The 20,640-nt window shown below is 44.6% G+C and overlaps 1 protein-coding gene across 1 annotated transcript in view; it reads left to right on the forward strand.

Annotated features, from left to right (window-relative positions):
• Nucleotides 1-5,064: 5,064 nt before the first annotated feature.
• Nucleotides 5,065-20,640, forward strand: part of LOC121855980 (rho GTPase-activating protein 21-B-like) — a 64,352-nt gene continuing 48,776 nt past the window's right edge. Inside the window, exons 1-2 of the mRNA XM_042351203.1 lie at nt 5,065-5,226; nt 6,112-6,323. Of these exons, the coding sequence (XP_042207137.1) occupies nt 6,294-6,323 (30 nt within the window). The 5' untranslated portion in view covers nt 5,065-5,226; nt 6,112-6,293. The remainder of the gene's footprint in view (nt 5,227-6,111; nt 6,324-20,640) is intronic.

Genomic DNA, 20,640 nt, shown 5'->3' on the forward strand with positions numbered 1-20,640 from the left:
CTGTCGCACGTCAACAGATTTCAACGGAAGCTTATTGTACCCTCCCAGCTAAGCTTTTCCTGAGGTGTGTGTGAGAACCGGGGGTTTTGACAAGACTCGCTGTATCGTCGGTAATGAATCACCCTTATATTACTGCGGTTATTGGGTTATGGTGAAGGTGGTGGTGTGTATGGTGCAAGAGAGGGTTGATGGGGTTATGGTTGAGGGGAGATGAGTGTTGTGGTTGTGGTGGGGAACACAGCAGGAGCAGTCGGCCCTACACGATGGTACTGTGACACAGGAAGCGCGGCCTGATAGTTTCATGCTGTGAGCCTCCCTACCTAAACTACACGTCTGCTGTTACCCTCCCTCCCTCCCTCCCTCCCTCCTTCCTTCCTTCCTTCCTTCCTTCCTTCCTTCCTTCCTTCCTTCCTTCCTTCCTTCCTTCCCTTCCTTCCTTCCCTCCCCACCACACCCCTCTCCCTCCCTCCCCACCACACCCCTTCTCCTCCCTCTACCACACCCCTTCCCCTCTACCACACCCTCCCTCTACCACACCCTCTACCACACCCTCCTCTACCACACCCCCCTCCTCTACCACAACCCTCCCCACCACACCCTCTCCCTCCCTCCCCACCACACCCCTCCCCACCACGCCCTTCCTCCCTCCCTCTCCCACCCTTCCTCCCTCCCTCCCCACACCCATCTACCACACCCTCCGTCTACCACACACCCTCCCTCTACTAGCATAATCTCTCTCCCTTCCCTCTCACCACACCCCTCCCTCCTGCCCTCGCACACACCCCCTCCCTCCTTCCCTCTACCACACCCTCCCTCCCTCTACCACACCCCTCCTCCTAACACCACACCCCCTCCCTCCCTCTCCTCTACCACACCCCTCCCTCCTCCCACACCCCTCCCTCCTCCTCCCTCCTCACCACACCCCTCCCCTCCTCCCCTCCCCCACCACACCCCTCCCCTCCCTCCCCTCCCCCACCACTCCTCCCTCCCCCACCACACCCCTCCCTCCCCCTGCTCACACCCCCTCCTCCCTCTACCACACCCCTCCCTCCCCCCACACCCCTGCTACCCTCCCTCCACCACACACCTGTTTCCCGCCCTCCCTCCTTCCTTCCGCCACACGCTCGCTATCTTCCTTCCGTCCTCCACCTGCACACCTTCCGTCCTCCACCTGCTCACCTTCCGCTCTCCCCTGATCAATGTCTGTGTTGACGTTAACGTGAGTAATGTGGTGACGATCAGTGGTTCAGTCACCGATCCTACCGCCACCACCTCTCCCTCACTGTCTCACCACCACCACTACATCTCTGTCTCACCACCGCCTCTCCCTCACTTCCTCACCCACCACTACCTCTCCCTCACTGTCTCACCACCACTACCTCTCCCATTCCCTCAATCACCACCATCCCTCCCACTCCCTCACTCACCACCACCACTACCTCTCCCTCCCTCCCTCAGGTCATACACACACACACAAACATCTTCAGTCGCTACTAATTCTTATCTTTTTATAATGAAACATAACACACAGACATTTGACCACGTCCTCCGGTTGTGTTGACTACGACGCAAGAATCGTAGCGACAAGAACAGGCTTTGAACATTGAAATCAGATGTACCGTAACAGGCAATCAATCAGTACTTAAAATCCATTACTATTTGGCCAGATTTGCTAACAAGTTCGACGCACACATCCACACGTACACAGACTCCCGCCATCTTTGTTCTCCGGATATGTAAACAAAGAGAACACCTAAAAGCGTAATAATGATAATAAATGAATAATAATAGTTGTAATAATAATAATAATAATAATAATAAAAGAATATATTAAGCCATGACACCATCTGTTTCCTGGGTGATTATACTTATACTGTACATCCTGTTAGAGAAAACAAGAGGTGACCTTTACCCCCTCTGACTAATTTTAATGAATTGAACGATGATGTGGTGGCAGTTGTGCGGCTATCTCTCTCTGTGTTTGTGTATATGATTCTCTAGTTAATTATATATTTATTTTTGTTTAATGGTTAAACGAGAACTGAAGACTTGTATGTATCGTGTTTGATTTATACCGTATGTCAAAACTAATTAACTCTCTCTCTCTCTCTCTCTCTCTCTCTCTCTCTCTCTCTCTCTCTAATATAACAATATTTTAAATGTTTCCAGAACTACATTATATTTCGCCATTCGTTTAGTCGCCATGTGACCCACTTAACGGTTCCGATTTTGTCAGGTTCACTTTGTTCATTTCCTTCCTCTACCTAATGCCGCCCGAGAAAATGTTACGTGCAAGTTGCAGTCGAGTCTCGGTGTAGTATTGGCGCCATTTTGACCACCATTATTGTTTCCTAGTTAAGAGTGAGACAGTTGCTTCCGTTCTCACCCCACTAGTTAAGGAAGACAATAGTTAACTCGTGAATTTTAGGGAATTTGGGTTGGAGTCGTGACGCTTGGTGGTGCGTCAGTCATATATGCTTCTAACATTACCAGTGTGAGGGAGAAGAGTCTGGTTATGCCTTCCTGTCTACTCTAAAGTGTCACTTATTCCCAGAATGTCGGCTATAAGTTAATGGTCTCTGTAAGTTTATTTAACCTAACCTAACCTAGCGTGTGTAGGTGTTGGAGGGGGGGGGGCACCTGTGTTAGTGTAGCAGATCAATAGTGATGGTGGAGCTTTACTGGCGCCATCACTACTACATACTTCAGTACTCTTATCGACCGTGCCAACTGAGTCTTACAGGAGTGGTGGCAGGTTGTGACTAGTGGTGTTCATGGGTGTACACAAAACATCTAGTCCTAACAAATACGTTCCTCTGTTTGTATTGATGGATCACCTGTGTTTAGTCACCTCGTTTATTTCACCTGATGATTAACCCTTTCACTACTGGGACGCCACTATTTGGTTAACGCCAGGTGATATTATCCAGCAGAGAGGACCCCGTAGAGAAGGGGTTAATAGACCATCTCTCTTAACCATCCTAACTCTACTTGGAAGAGATTAGGTTAGGTTAACGTTCGGGTGGTTAAGGTGAAATAAGTTAGAGTGGGTGGCTAATCTTCAGGTGATCCATATAGTTAATTCAGCGTCGCCCTGGACTTAGTGGTGAGTCAACTTGTAATGACTGACAGTGGCTGTTCGTCAAGTACCTCACGAGAGTCCACACCTCAAGGTAACGCGACCACAACTCTCAAACGACAACTTTATACCTGTAGAAGATGTTGGTGTTTACTGTACCTGGTGACGGAGTGAGGAATACCAATGTAAACTGCTAAATACTCACTGTTCCCATCAGACGTCACACATACACTTAGGAACAGCTCAAGGGTAAGTTAGGTTTCTTGGGTTAGTTTAAGTCAGATTAGGTTAGGTTATATTTGGTTATAGATAAGGCAACGTTAGGTTAGGTTAGAACGATAATACTCTCCCCTTTGTAGAAGCTGGGGGGAAGATGTAGAGATGGAGGGAAGATATAGGGGTGGAGGGAGTGTGTAGAGGTGGAGGGAAGATGTAGAACATAAGAACATAAGAAAATAAGGAGTCTGCAATAGGCCGGTTGGCCTGTGCAGTGTGCATGGCAGTTCCTGTCGAGAGTTGCTACCACTCTCTATCATCCATGAATCTATCTAGCCTCCTTTTGAAACTTTCCAGAGTTCCCGCACTTACTACAAAGTTGCTAAGCTTGTTCCACTCGTCCACCACCCTATTTGTGAACCAGTTTCTTCCTATCTCCCTCCTAAACCTAAACTTATCCAACTTGAATCCGTTGCTCCGAGCCCTATCCTGCTCGGATATTATAAGAACTTTATCTATATCCCCTTTATTGATTCCTTTCACCCACTTAAATACTTCTATCATATCTCCCCGCACTCTTCGTCTTTCTAGGGAATGCAAGTTAAGTTTCTTTAACCTATCCTGATATGGAAGGTCTCTAAGAGGTGGAGGGAGGATGCAGAAGTGGAGGGAGTGTTTAGAAGTGGAGGGGTGGTGTAGAGGTGGGAGCAGGGAGGGAGGCGGGTGTGTTCTCAGGTACAGTAGTGGTGTTCAGCAAGGCGGGAAGTAGTGACTCACGTCTCTTCAGCACCACTTACGGGGTCTCCTCCAGCGTGAGAGGCAGGAGGGAAGGGGTTGCATGGGGGGAGGTGGGTGGGGGTGCATGAAAGAGAGGGAGGGAGGTGGGGGTGCTTGAGAGGAGGGGGGAGGGGGGTGGAGATGCATGAGGGAGAGGGGTGGGGGTTGGCCTAGGTAACGGTAGCGTAACGTCATACACCTCACCTTCTGGGAACATCCTCACCCTGTAGCCAGCATGTCTGCCAGGTGAGGAGGGAGGGGCACTGTGGGCCTTGCTTGGTGTACCTGGCCTCTACACCCTGACTGTGGTGAGTGAGTGCTGTAGTACTGTAGCTGTGTGGGTGTCCAGCTTGGGTGTAGCGGGCGTTGTAGAAGCACATAGTCACTCAAGGACTGACTGTGGTTGTTGTCTTTAGTATTGTTGTTGTTGTTATTGTATTGTGTTTGTCATATTGCTTCCTCTGGTTACTTGGATTGTTGTCAAAATTCCATGTAAATATCAATAATTTAACTGGAGTAAATAATTTATCGTTTAAAAGATAACATTCAGTAAGGTATCGTAGTTACAGAGGTCTAGGGAGCTTTTGTTTGGGTGTGTTAGTGGGGTAGGCGGTGGTGGGGAGGAGGGTGATGGAGGTAACAGGAAGCAGGCGACCGTCCTGCTGAAAGGCATGTATCATTTCAAAGAATGGCGGGCTAGCGGGTGAGTCAAGCCTACCTGTAAATCCCGCCCGCCAGATGATGCGGCGTGTGCGCTCTGATGACTCCGGTCTGCTTACCATCTCTCGCCACATAATGTTTCTCCAGTATAATTCGCTCCCGTTTATTCTTTTCATGTCCCTGGATTATTATTACTTAATTTGCTTTTAAAGAACCAATAAAGATAAAATAAAGACAACGCATCTATGATGATAGTAAAATAATGGTGTAAAATGCGAGGTAGCAATCGGTGTGTGAGTGAGGGCGAGGAAGACTGGCAGGGTGGGTGGCGCTGGTTGAGCCAAACACTACTCCGCTGCCGCTGTTGTGACTGCTCCTCCCCCAGTGTTTACACCTACGTTACACCTTCTCCCGCTCCCCGGGGATAATCTGTTGCATACCAGTGTGCACAGTGCTGGTGTAGAGGATCGGAGGATCTATCAGTGATATTGAAGGTAATTTACATGGTGGTCGTGTCGGTGACCGCTAGTGCAACGGCAATCAAGGTGCGTTGTGTGTCGGCCGTAAACGAATACTAAAAAACAGTGACCCCGTCGTGTACGGCCGTCCAGTAACGACGTGTGGAGTGGAACGTGGTGGAGGACGACATATTTCAGGTGTAGTGCTTGATGCTGGTCATTTACATTATTGATTCACCAAGAGATGAACTAGCAACTGGTAAGAGATTCAGTCGATGACGTTATGCGCTAGTTCCAGACGGCGCAGTGTACACAAGAGTGACCTCTAGCGCCTGGAGAAACGTTGATGGTGGTGCAGGTGGCTGGGTGGGTGGTGTATGTTGGCCACCACACAGTATAATGGCTGTCAAGAATGGCTCGCCCGACATCCGCTGTCCCTCCTCCCTCCCCCACAGTTGTGTTTTGATAACTCCTGGGCTTAGTGGGCCAGTTGTGTGTACGTGTCTGGTCCAGAGGTGGGACTATACAAGTGGCGGGGATGGGCCAGTGGTGGGACTAAACAAGTGGTGGGGCTGGGCTAGTTGTGGGGCTGGGCGAGTGGTGGGTTTGGGACAGTGGTGAGATTAGACAAGTAATGGGACCAGAGGGGGGGGGGGGATCAGCCCAGTAAAGGGACTGAGCAAACGGTAGGTCTGGACCAATAGTGGGACTATAGAGCAGTGATGGACCAGGGATAGGGCTGGACCAGTAGTGGGACTGTATATAAGTGATAGGTCTGAGTAAAGGGACTAGACAAATGGACCAATTAGTAGCGCGGCTGGACCAACGATGAGAATGGACCAGCAGTAGAAGTGAACCATTTACTAATAGCTTATCACTTAACACCGGGGAGATAAAAAAAAAGTGAATTATCTGTTTCAGAAAGTGACAAATAACTAACGCAGTGATAACTAATACTTAACAGAGAATAAGAAAGAGACTACATCTGTGTCGGTGAAGATACATAGTGTGTTGTTATTAGTGAGTGAGGTTTATTATACTATGTGGAGGAGGAGGTTGGTGTGAGGCAGGTGCTTGGTGCTGGCCACGTCTACATCACCGCCATGACTCACTGGCAACACGCTAACACACAGGTCAGTATTACGTCCCTCGTGTTCTACTACTATAAACTCTTGACTTTATTTACAGGTGATAATAATAATAGCTACCAAGAGATTAACAATTGACTGTCAGCCGATAAATGAAACTTGGAATTGTTGTAAAACCGGACCTGGAAAGGGGTAATCATAAGCATTGTGTAATATGATGTTTCAACAATTGAGGTGTTAAATACGTGTTTCAACAATTGAGGTGTTAAATACGTAGACTTATTAATTTATTTACGTTATATATAAACAATTGAGACAAGTTAAATATAGCATCTTTATTAGCCACTAGAGTTGTATTTAAATAAGTAAAGTCGAAATATTAGCATAGAAACACGTGATATGAAGGCCACTTACCATCTCTGAAACTGGTATGAAATAATTTATGAAATAACACATGAACGAAACTTAAGGTAGCCAGTTAAGTTACTTTTATAATGAAGTTTGGTTAGTTTGTTCGTCGCGTCATTTTTCATAAACAGTTTCATGTCGTTGTCTCAGCCGCCATTAGTAAACAAACTCCAAATTCGTTTATTTAATTTACCCAAGTTGTTTCTGCAATAAGTATTAGTATTTAGTAATTTTTAACAAGTAGGGGGAGAAATAATAAATAAAAACGTGACATACGAGGTTTTTATTAAATTGCTGCGGCCATGATAAGGTCTTGGACGCCTCTTAGCTCTGCCACACTGATACGAATCCAACGCTTTGAAAGACCAGAGGAAGTTGTGTATAATCAACAAGTATCACAACTTTGCCATGATAAAATAAGGTTAAAAGTAATGTACCAGTATTTTTATATAACTTTTTAGTGTTCGGTCACACTGCACATGTAGAGTCATTTTGTAATTGCCACATTATAGTCCACCTTTTGTAACCAAACCGCCAGACCTTTCTAAACTGACCACACCCAAACCCTGCGTTAACAACCCCAATATTGATTTAACGTGTGAATTATAAATGTACGGTACGTTTTCCTGTTAGTTTATTAGTGTACAGTTGTGTAGGTGGTTGTGTGAATGACCAGTGATGGATTTTACACATAATTACACATGCCTTGGTTTATTTGTAGTTGTACACACACGTTCTAGTAGCTATAGTCTGGACACTGGACAAAAACTCTCCGGACAAAACTAAACTAATCTTTATTGGCTTAATATTGTCACACCTAACCCGCCCGATGAGTTTCTAGCCTACACCCTGTGCGCTATGACAAACATGAATATTTATAATTGTATTTTTAGTGTTCTTATTAAGTTTCGATTTACATTTTTAATAAACATTGAATTAACGTTTGTAAGTTAAATTGTTTATTAAGTGAGGAGTGAGTGAATAGCGTACTTCACTGTGGTAAATGTTGCGGTAAAACACGACGGTTCACGATAGCACTATGCACACGGGGTCGCTGGTGGTAGATAAGAGAGCTGTAGCCTTAGGAATGATGGAGTCTGATTAAAATACCCCCCTGGGATGTGTGTACCAGACAACAAAACCATTACATCAGAATAAACGAAATTGCACGTGGCTTATCGGTCTACTTTACTGTACATGTTCATTAGACACTCTGGTGTGACTGAGTTAATGATGTTTGGTAACTAATATTAATCCATTTTTACGATTCTGTTTTGATTAGTTGGTTGATTATTTATATCACCTCCATCTTCCCCGTTTATATAATTGGATAATACCACGACTCTACGCCTCTCAAGAAAATGCAAATCAGCTTTCTTAATGTATCACTACTCAAGGATCCTAATGCCCTGGGTTAACTTTGCCATCTTTCTGTGGGGGGATTTAAAGACATTCTATATCCATTCTATTCAACAGTGACTTAATAAAATAATCCACGTGGCGTCTCACTAATGCTAATAGATTAATTATCCAACTCCTGTTAATAATATACTCTTATATAGAACCATGTGCTCAACTGTATATGGATAAGTAAATAAACCTGTCATTGTCGTAGGTCTATTTTACTATTACTCTTGAAAGTTTATTTATTTTCATTCAGTTTACTTCGTCGACGTTGTTAGCTGGTTCTAGATTCTCTTCCAAGTATTTTCACTGCACATGTTTCTACTTTTAGCTGCGGTTTCCCCCCCCCCCTCCCCCCTTTTTTTGGTCTACAGTAAAAGCTAATTGAAGTCTTCCTGTTATTCCTTTATTTGGAGTAATTATACACAGCATTTTTTGTTGTTGTTTGCTCACGTCCGCTGCCGGAGCCTCTTTTCAACCAGTTAACTTCTAAGTTTTAATCTCGAATCATTATGTCTTACCCGGAATACTGAACCATGGAGGTAACAATGTAACTCTGAGGTCATTAGCATAGTTATGTCATATGCACGGGGGGGGGTGGGGCTCACGTGAACAAAGTGTGTATCAGTCAGGCGCGGAAATTATCGCGTTAAGGCTGGGTAACTAAATACTAGCAGCTGTTGCCTAGGAAATGAAAAGGCAGAGTAAAGGAAAAGGTTCTTAGAAAACTACTTGCTTTAAGTGTTTCTGGTGAGTGGAAAGGCTGTAGGAACCTTGATGATGAGAGAGAATGGGAAAAGGTAAATAATTATCGGGTTCAGTAAAGGACGAGATAAAGAAGGGGAGGACAAGGTGTGGTAGAGGCAGTAGAGAAGGGCGAGGACAAGGTGTGGTAGAGGCAGTAGAGAAGGGGAGGACAAGGTGTGGTAGAGGCAGTAGAGAAGGGCGAGGACAAGGTGTGGTAGAGGCAGTGAAGGGGAGGACAAGGGTGTGGTGGGGGCGGTAGAAGGGGAGGCACAGAGAGAAGGGGGGGGGTGTGGTAGAGAGGCAGTAGAGGGCAGTAGAGAAGGGGAGGACAAAGGGTGTGGTAGGAGGCAGAGAGGGAGGACAAGGTGTGGTAGGAGGCAGTAGAGAAGGGGAGGACAAGGTGTGGTGTAGAAGGAGGACAAGGTGGTGGGAAGCAGTGAGAGGAGGACAGGTGTGGTGAAAGCAGTAGAGAAGGGAGGACAAGGGAGTGAAGTGAGAAGGGCAGGGACAAGGTGTGGTAGAGGCAGTAGAGAAGGGGAGGACAAGGTGTGGTAGAGGCAGTAGAGAAGGGGAGGACAAGGTGTGGTAGAGGCAGTAGAGAAGGGGAGGACAAGGTGTGGTAGAGGCAGTAGAGAAGGGGAGGACAAGGTGTGGTAGAGGCAGTAGAGAAGGGGAGGACAAGGTGTGGTAGAGGCAGTAGAGAAGGGCGAGGACAAGGTGTGGTAGAGGCAGTAGGGGACGGAAGGGGTGGGGGGTAAACACGGTGAGGCAAGATCGTGGAAAACTTGGTAAACATGGTGGTCGCGAGTGGTTTCCTGCCTTGGGGTGACTGACGATTCTGACACTACACCCGCCATGGGGTCCTCACGCATCTGTCCTGACCCACGCTCTGCCACTCCCGTCAACCCACGCCATTACTACTACCCATAACACTTGCCCCACAACCATTACCATCACCACCCGCTTCCCTTCCACCACCACCATCCGCTTCCCTTCCACCACCACCACCCGCTTCCCCTCCACCACCACCACCCGCTTCCCTTCCACCACCACCACCCGCTTCCCTTCCACCACCATCCGCTTCCCTTCCACTACCGCCACTTCCCAACCACCTACACCATTAATCAAATCAGTTCTATTGACACCATCACAACTGCAACTACTATTATTACAGTCTACTGCTACCATCATCACTACCTGTATACCTCAACCTTAATGATCGAGTTACAGACACACATAGGGATACATTTATTTATGGTATTAAGATGTGTCATTAATTCGAAGTTGCATTAACGGGATTATTTCGAAACTCCGGAAGAATCTCCTCCCCAGCTTATGTCACTGAAAGATTAACCTAACCTCATCCTCCTAAATAGTGTAAGGGTGGTTAATATTAAGGTGAAATAAGCTGGGGTAGAGATTCTTCAGCTGATCCATTACTTCGACTTCAAAAGGGGGTATTCAGTTCGTGTTTATTATGAGAAGAGGTTGGTCGCCACATGTGTGCTACCAGTGGTTAGGTTAGGTGTCAAGTGAGAGTATAAATTAAAGTATAAAGAACACGTACAGTATTATACAGGTGGTGCCCTCAACCCAGACGTTAAATAGTGTAAAGTCCTTCTTAGCCTCAATACGCGGTGAGGAGCAACACACACACACACACACACACACACGAGACTAGTGACGCAGCAACTTGTACTGAAGCGTAACTTGCCTGGACGGTGTGTTAATTATGATATAGATGATAGTAGTAGTGTGTGTGTTGTATATTATTGTAGGTTTGGAGTAATAAACTATGTATAGGAACTAGGCAGTGCTGTACCGCTGTCAGGTGTCTAGGTCGTGTGGTCAGTGAAGTAGCGAGCGGAGGGAGCGTCTACTGCAGTGTTACATATTCAATGCCTCCGTGACACAAAGACCCTCCACCAGATGTCGTTAGTTATTTTTGTCTTGGGCTTTTTCACGTATTACATTCCTGGTGTTTCCTGCCTCCTCCTTAGTTCAGCCAGGTAGGAGACAGGCTATCTCTCACTGGTTCCCTCCCATCATGCAGCCTCCTTGATAATTCTCATTTCCCCCATGACGCACACGACCCATCCATCTCCATCTATATCTCATTAAGACTTTATCCATATAAGGTTCATTTGTAAGTTTCTGTCTAATCGTATTATTCCTTATCCGGTCTGGCCATTTAACTCTCAAGAATTCTCGTGAGGGCTTTGTTTACTACGTTAAGAGATTGTATTGACTCATCACCTCACCAAGGCTCCTCCGTTAACAACTGCCGCAGTAACCAGGGTGTTGGGGTTATGGGCACTGTCTGGCTCTCCCGTACTCGAGTAAACATAACCCTTAGTTTATTTTCAGTTGTCTCTAATAATTCTATATCTTCAGTGACCATAGTGTGACTTTATCTAGGGTGTTAATAGTGGCAGAAATTCTAGTTAGGTTAAGTGAGGTTAGGCTATGTTCTGGTGGAGGGTCGTGAGGGGTGGTGTTTCTTCTCGCGTGGACTATAGGCACCGATGTATAGGAGAGACAGACAGGAAAGGATGCCACACACTGAGGGATGATTTTATAGTTTCTTCCTATTGGGCCTCAAACGTTCGAATCCGTGTGTGTGTGTGTGTGTGTGTGTGTGTGTGTGTGTGTGTGTGTGTGTGTGTGTGTGTGTTGCAGCACGTACAGTACACTGATAGTTTGCCCTTGCATTGTCTATGATGGTGGTGGTGGTGACGGTGGTATGGACACACCTCAATAGACCATTAACAAATCCTCGTGGGTGGCAGACACGGATGAAAGGCGTGACTGTGTAAGCACGCGCCCCGCACCACTGAATGTGAAAGCAATTGTCATTCAGATGTAACAAGCATATATTATCATCTCGACACTTCATGAAAGACTGATGCCGAACACTGAACAGAACAAAGGAGTTATTGTTCTCTTTTATAAGTTCTCTCTTTCTTGGTTTACGGGACTAAGCAGCGGAGGATTGCATCTTACCTCCTTTTTTTATTCTTGGTATTTTTAAGTCGTTATAATTCTCCTTGAAACACTAAGGCCTTGACTCACCCGCCACCCTCTCCTACACACCAACTGGTTGACTTCCGCTGCCTTGGTGTTGTTTCCTTGGTGTTATTATTATATATCATTGTTGTGAGTCATCTAGAAGCGAGAGTGAGAAGCTACCTCGTGGTGAGTCAACAAGTGGGCAGCCATGCGTGAACACAAAGCTTGACTCATCATATCTACACTCACTCACTCACTCCCTTCCTTTCACGTCCTCGTTCGTCTTTCTCTCCCTCCTTCTCTCCCTCCCTCCCTTCTTTCACGCCCTCCCTCCCCCTTCTCTCCCCTCACACGGGGTATCGTTCCTCAACACGTCAGTAGGATTTCTAAAGGTTCCTATACACTGAATTGTTGACATTTCTCCCCAACTGGTAATGTGAGACGTATCAAACTGGCTCTCGGGGTTGCGACACTGAGAGGGTCACCTGAAATGAGTCCAAGTTGAACTGTGACTTTTATCATAGTAGTACAGTCTGTGTTGTTAAATATATACCGTCCCTGTTTAAAATTTGGACCGCCCCCTCCCCCCCTCTTATACACACTTGGGTTAGATTAGGTTAGGTTTTAAATACGATTGGATTGTGTTCATAAGATTTAAACCCCAGATTAGGATAGATTAGGTTATAATTTTGATTGGCTTGTAATCATAACATTTAAAACCCAGATTACATTAAGTTGCGTTCTAGATTAGGTTATGCTTGGTTAGGTTACAGATTCGATAAGTGATTCATAAAATTTAAAGCTCGGTTTCCTATTCGTCGGGGTCCAAGTATATTATCAACACCATCACCACCATTATGACTCCCAGGGGTGGCGGTGGTGAAGGCTCCTGGGTGGTGGTGGTGGAGGCTCTTGGGTGGCCGGGGTGGTGGTTGGGCGGCCCTCACTGGATCTAGTGGGTGGAAGAAGTGCAGTACAGGAGGTGACTGACAGAAGCCTCGCTGTTTATGGCCCCTGCGTCCTGGGTGTGTGTGTGTGGGGGGGTCCTACTGCCCCGCTCGCCCACTGCACCTACCCACACTACCTATTCACCCACACTGCCTATCCTCATCACTACACTACTCATCATTTAACTCACACCGCCCACCCTCCTTCACCTCTACCACCCACCACCACCCACACCTCTCACCCTCCCTACTACCACCCAATCTCACCCTCCCCACCACCACCGCCCACCCTCCCCACCACAGCAAGGAACACACAACACCCCCATCATCACTGTAACTGCCACAATATAACCACCACAGATTTAGTTAACTAGGTGGTCTATACCTTGATGAAACACCTGGAGCTGACCTGCCTCACCCCCCCTCACCTGGCGGGAACGTTTAAAGGTCTTGCCATAGTTGGGAAGCTTGTTGACACTGCCTGGGACCTGTTGATTACTCTCTTGCTCTCCCCGGGCCTGTTAGGATGAATTTATTGTTAACTACAGATAAAATGTGAACGATTGTCTTTTTTGCTTCATTTGTTTTTTTATTTTAGTTGTTATTGGTATCGTGATTATTATTATTTATTATTGGGTATTGTTTTTATTATTATTGTTATTAGTATCGTTTTTATTATTATTGTTATTAGTATCGTTGTTATTATTATTACTATTATTATTATTTATTATTGGGTATTGTTTTTATTATTATTGTTATTAGTATCATTATTATTATTGTAGTTTTTATTACTGTGTGATTTTGTTACTTATTTGTTTGTTTTTATTGGATATTTAACTCGCGTACATTGTTACTTGATCTCATAGTCATCTGTTTGGTTCTTCCTATGTTAGTGTTTGTTGTAATATATATAGGCCAGTTGTCCCCACTACTGTCCTGTACTGACGGTGAAGAGGAGTGAAGTGGGGGAGGACATCAGGACAGAGAAGCGGGACACATGTTTACTTATAACCACGTCCAGTCAGTCATGTTTACTTATAACCACGTTCAGTCTGCCATGTTTACTTATAACCACGTTCAGTCAGCCATGTTTGCTTATAACCATGTCCGGTCAGTCATGTTTATTTATCACCACGACCAGTCAGCCATGTTTACTTATAACCACATCCAGTCAGCCATGTTTACTTATCACCACGTCCAGTCAGTTATGTTTACTTATCACCACGACCAGTCAGCCATGTTTGCTTATCACCACGTCCAGTCAGTCATGTTTACTTATCACCACGTCCAATCAGTCATGTTTACTTATCACCACGTCCAGTCAGTCATGTTTACTTATCACCACGTCCAGTCAGGCTATGTACTGACCTCTGAGGTTACGTACTGACCTCTGGGGCTATGTACTGATCACTGAAGCATCTTGTACTCTACTGGTCCAATATGGCTCTCTTTTACTTATAGACACCACCAAATAGTTATATCGTAAAACACAATATGTAATCCCCAAGTGTTGCAGCGCCACACGCACACTGAGGTACACGGACTCAGTATCTCAGACTTACACTGTAATTACCTGTGTTACCTTACATGCCGTCCACTAGTTGATGATCCACCTGGCGTCTCTCTCAGGTGTAGTGGCGTCATAGCCCATAAGTGTATGTAATGGCCTTACCTTTTATTGCGGGAGTTTTGTCTCTTTATCCTGGTGAGAAGTTTCCTGGATAGTGTTTTTTTTTTACCGGGGTTCAGCCCACCCGGGCACGAGTCACTGACCCACATAGGGGCCTGGGGGGTGAAAATGTAATAATAATTCATAGTAAATAAAATGATAATAATAACAACAACAACACTGTAGTAATATAGTGTAGTGTGGTGTAGTTTAGTGTACAGTAGTGTAGTGTAATAAGTTGTAATACGTCGTCTGCTCTTCCTTTATACCACACACACACACACACACCGGCACATATTAAACAGTATTACAGCAGTATTTCCAGGTAAACTATTACACCTGTACTGATATTAAAGTTAACTGTGGCATAATATCTACCTCTTGTATTAACAATTTATCTTCGTTGTAGCAGAAAATATGAACAGAGGAAGTAATTTTTAATGTTATACTGTAAAGCCCTTAAATGAATGCTACAAGTGCCTGTGTTGGCATTCGTTCGCCAGTCTGTTGTTCGCTCTGTAGTTGTAAGTTAATATACCGTGGACTTTACCTTGTGTGGTCCTGTCGAGAGATGGAGTGTTGATTTGTTGTCGTTCTAATCGGCGTCGAAAACAAACCATTTAATAATGTATAGCGTCAGTATGTGTTTTATCATGTTTGGACACATATACCTGTGTTATGTAGCACCTAGGACACATATACCTCTGTGTTATGTAGCACCTAGGACACATATACCTGTGTTATGTAGCACCTAGGACACATATACCTCTGTGTTATGTAGCACCTAGGACACATATACCTGTGTTATGTAGCACCTAGGACACATATACCTGTGTTATGTAGCACCTAGGACACATATACCTCTGTGTTATGTAGCACCGAGGACACATATACCTCTGTGTTATGTAGCACCGAGGACACATATACCTCTGTGTTATGTAGCACCTAGGACACATACCTGTGTTATGTAGAACCTAGGACACATACCTGTGTTATGTAGCACCTAGGACACACATACCTGTGTTATGTAGCACCTAGGACACATATACCTCTGTGTAGCACCCAGGACACATACCTCTGTGTTATGTGGCACCTAGGACATGCCACCTGTGTTATGTGTAGCACCTAGGACACATATACCTGTGTTATGTAGCACCTAGGACACATATACCTGTGTTATGTAGCACCTAGGACACATATACCTGTGTTATGTAGCACCTAGGACACATATACCTGTGTGTTATGTAGCACCTAGGACACATATACCTCTGTGTTATGTAGCACCTAGGACACATATACCTCTGTGTTATGTAGCACCTAGGACACATATACCTGTGTGTTATGTAGCACCTAGGACACATATACCTCTGTGTTATGTAGGACACATATACCTCTGTGTTATGTAGCACCTAGGACACATATACCTCTGTGTTATGTAGCACCTAGGACACATATACCTCTGTGTTATGTAGCACCTAGGACACATATACCTCTGTGTTACCTCTGTGTTAGCACCTAGGACACATATACCTAGCACCTAGGACATACCTCTGTGTTATAGCACCTAGGACACATATACCTCTAGACACATATAGGACACATATCCACCCATGACACATACCTCTGTGTTATAGCACCTAGGACACATACTCTGTGACACATATATGTAGCACCTAGGACACATATACCTCTGTGTTATGTAGTGTTATGTGTATATACCTCTGTGTTATGTAGCACCTAGGACACATATACCTCTGTGTTATGTAGCACCTAGGACACATATACCTCTGTGTTATGTAGCACCTAGGACACATATACCTCTGTGTTATGTAGCACCTAGGACACATACCTCTGTGTTATGTAGCACCTAGGGGACACATACCTCTCTCTCTCTCCCCCACCCCCCCCAACAGACCCTTTATAATGAATGCTGTGAGTAGGTTGACACCCCTGACCTGCTACATGCTAGACATTCTCCACATGTGTCCCAGATTTGGCCTCGCCTATTGATTACCGGCAGACCAGACCAGACCAGACCATGTTTACCGCCACCCGAGCCTCGCTGCTGGTGCGTCCCTCCACTTAACCCGACCTTCTGGCAAAAGAAGTTATTCTATATACAGTGTTATTGTTAAGATCACCTGTAGATTAAACACCTCTTGGTTTATTTCACTTGAAGATTAATCACCCTAACGCTACATTGGGTGAGGTTAGGATTAGAGTGGTTAATCTTATGGGGGAATTACGGGGGTGTCTATCTACAGGTCATATTCTGGTTTATTAATCACTGGTTCGACAAACTTTATAAAAATGGTAGTTACTTGACTGAGGTAATTTGGGTGTAAACAAGCTTTCAGTTAGTTATCGATGGGTCGAGAATGTATTATTTAATATATATAAAGCTACTGTTTTATCACTCGGCCGCTCGTCCACAAAAAAATTCGGGTGGGTAAATTTACTCATCTTTGCTGGCCGGTGGGCGAGGGAAAAATATTGTACCCTGGAACACCACTTTTATCGGGTTATATCAAGCTCTGGCGTGTTAACTTGTTCAAACTTAAATTAAATACATTTCTGGTTGGTGCGTTGTTGTCTGGTTAACTGCTAAATTAAAAACACACAATGTCCCTGACGTAGGAATTCCCGGCGCCAACGGGAAAAGGATATACAGTACAAAAAAATATAACCGGTTCAGCAGTATGGAAGCAAGAAAATCAAGAAAATGACGTCAATATGGAAGTGTGGTGATGACAACAGAGACAGATTGGACTGTGTGGAGATGTGTGGTGTCTACTTAGCGTGTCTCCATTCTTAACACTATCTGCTCGCCACAACTCTACCATAATTTCAAAACCCATGACCCCTAATAATGTACAGTACAGTATTAGGCTATTTTCGGAGCCTCCCAGCCATTTTAAGCTTTGTGTTCGTTATTTTATTGAATCCTATGAACATTAATGCTGACGACTGACCGACCATGTCTTTCTGTTGGACTTGACTCAGGGGATATACAGTTATAGTCGGGAACAGCTGGTTATAGTACATTTAATTATCAAGTCTGGTATGCTGTTATTTATTTTTTTTAATTTCCTATAATCTAAATGTTTTAGTTGTTTAAATATTTACTTTTTAAATACCTTGATGAACCTGCAAATTTAAGGTTATTAACACCGCAACTTAGCATTATCATAGAGGCGGTAGACAGCTATGTTTCGTTAGCATTACAAGAGCTGATATGGTAGGGAAGGTAGCTGGGAAGGAACACTGGTAAGGACGACTGGGGTAAATAATTCCAACCACCCCCTTCTCTCTCATACTGTACGCTATATAAAGAAGAACTTGTCTTTAGGTTGTCTGAGAATCGGTATTGTGTCAGATAGATTTTTCCCCCTAGCGGTGTGTTGTGGAGGTTGTGAGAGACGCCATTACTACTGGATCATGACGTTTGACTCCCTTAGACTTGTACACACACACACACACACACACACGCTCTCCTCGTACACTTACCGATGATCAAGATAAAAGAATAATAATATTGTTATAATCGTTTATGGGACAATATAATGGTATGGGGTTTCTTACAGACTTATGTTCAGTGTCTCTACTCTCTATTGATTGTTTTAGAATACACGAGTTATTTTTCACACTTGGGAGTTAAAACAGGCTGGGAAACATTGCATATACTGGTGGTAAAGTCTCCAAGTTGTCTTCTGAAAGTAATCCGGGACCTGACCTCCCCGTGGGTGTTTAGATTATCTCATTATATTTTACAAGCGAACTTTATATAAGAAAATAACAAGTGTAAAATAGTGAACGACCTCTCTGGCTGGCTGTGTTATATGCGTCTTGTAGTTCCTTGTTCCCGTTCAAAGGTAAGGCATGTCAATTATAGTGAAACCTCTATTTAATGGACTACATGGAGTGGAAAATCCGTTTTATCGAGGGAGCGTTAGATGTGAAAGTTTAATATAACGAAATATATAGAGATGGGTGTTTGTTATATCAAGAGTCCATTAGATGTGAAATCCCCCAACTAACGGATTATACATATATAGAGATAAATCCGTTATATGGAGGTTTCACTTTAGATACATATGACATTGACAAAGTCCGTCACCTTGGCTACCCACGATGGTGTTGCAAGCGTAACCAATCTAATGAAATCACCTAACCTAACCACCATAACCTAACCTAACCACCATAACATAACCTAACCTACCACCACCTAACCTAACCTAACCACCATAACCTAACCTAACCTAACCACCATAACATAACCTAACCGCCATAACATGACCTAACCACCATAACATAACCTAACCTAACCAACCTAATCTATTATGTTTAAATCTATAAACACAATACATCTTCAACATTTCACAATTAAAAAAACAAACAAAGTAGCGTATTTTATTTTACGTGGTGCTTTTAGGAAAATATCGGATCTCCTGAAGAATCTCCTCCCCCAGCTTATTTCACCTGAAAGTTAACCGCCCTAACACAATTGGGGGGTGAGGTTAGGGTACGTGGGGCAGGGTGCCAGGTACGTGAGCAAGGGTGCCAGGTACGTGAGCAGGTAGAGGCGAGTTAGGTAAGTACGTGAGCAGGTAAAGGTGAGTTTAGGTAGGTACGTTGGGTAGGGTGGCAGGCAGAGGTGAGGGGGCAAGTTCAGTGAGAGGTGAGAGGCCGCAGTGGGCAGTGCGCGCCGCTCTGGTACTACTTGTGGATGAGACAGTGTGTGTGGAGCAGCTGACTGTTGGTTCAAGCAGCTCACGCCCTCACGTTGGTCATTGGGAATTTTGTACAACATTTACTTTATGGACTATAGCAGTGATTAGTTTTAAATGGAAATGTTTATATATCTCTTGTGAGGAAGTTATTGACTTTATGAAAAGAAACTTGTGTTAAAATTGTGACCAACGCGAAATTAAACTTAAGTGTTGCAAGAAAATCAGAACATCTTATGAAATGTTTGCCAGTAAAGTCATCGGTGTTTAAATAATGGATAACGTTTGTTTATTTCGAGCATGCGGTGCGTGGAGGAAATGTCAACATGGTGCAGCTTTGGAAAATACCAACATCTTGCAGGACTAACCGGAGTGTCGTGGGTGTGCATATTAGAACAATGTTACACTACACAGCGGTAACAGGGTCGCAGTTTTCTTGTACACATGTCGGGAGGGTGTAACACAGTCGCGGTTGACGCAAGTGTGGTAATTCACGGCTCATTATCTTGACAGGACGCGTGAATGATAACACCAAGCTGTTAACGTGCAACTTTAACACCGTCTCGTGGGTTACTTGGGCCGAAACAAAAAGACCAGCTCGGGCATTATCCGAGCCTTCGTTAGCATTCGATTTCCTGATTCACTCGCATTTTCTTGTTAGAGGAGACTTGCAGGTTAGGTTAGGTTGTGTGTTGCTGTGGTGAGAGCTGTGGCGGCAACACTAAATCTATATTGACAAAAGATTCGTATAATATGGGTCATACCCAGAAACATTTTAGGGTATTTTTTGTACTGTTGGAATTAATAGGGTAGGAACTGGTGCCCATTAACCACCAGCCGATAAGACTGCGTATCTACTCATTAAACTTACTGTATATAATTGTTGCTGTACGGATGCTATTTTGGTTTCCATTTTTATGCACGATTAAGTGAGGTCATAAGATGTATTTCCCCAGTTCCAGATACGGGGAAAAGTTAAGTGAGTTAGATGCGTTTTCTCATCTCCACTTACGGGAATAAACTTAACGTGTGAATGTGAGAAGCAGTAGTAGCATTGTGCAAGGGTGTTCGTGGTACAGATGACACCACTGTGGTTGTTGGTATAACATTATGACTCACCCGTATTTATCCCCGAGTGATGCTGGGGTGGTCGATAGTCAAACCAGATTCAGGTTGAGTTTGGTTGCCTACAGGAATGAGTGTGGGAGGGGAGTGTATGGTGCCTAGTTTATAATGGGAGTCTAGGGTGAATTACACATAACCTGATTGAGTTGTGTGTGACGGCAAGCATGGTGACAAGAGATAAAATGAGATGTTAGTTATATCCTTTTGGCAGTGGAGAGGGAGAAGGGAGAAGGGGTGGGGGTTGTGTTATCGAGGGTTTTACGGTTCTATATCTCGGTAGCAGCTTCCTCCGCCCAGCAGTGGCTGATCTATCATCCACTTCCCCC

This window comes from Homarus americanus, unplaced genomic scaffold (assembly GCF_018991925.1).
Source record: "Homarus americanus isolate GMGI-L3 unplaced genomic scaffold, GMGI_Hamer_2.0 scaffold19117, whole genome shotgun sequence".
Classification (NCBI taxonomy): domain Eukaryota; kingdom Metazoa; phylum Arthropoda; class Malacostraca; order Decapoda; family Nephropidae; genus Homarus; species Homarus americanus.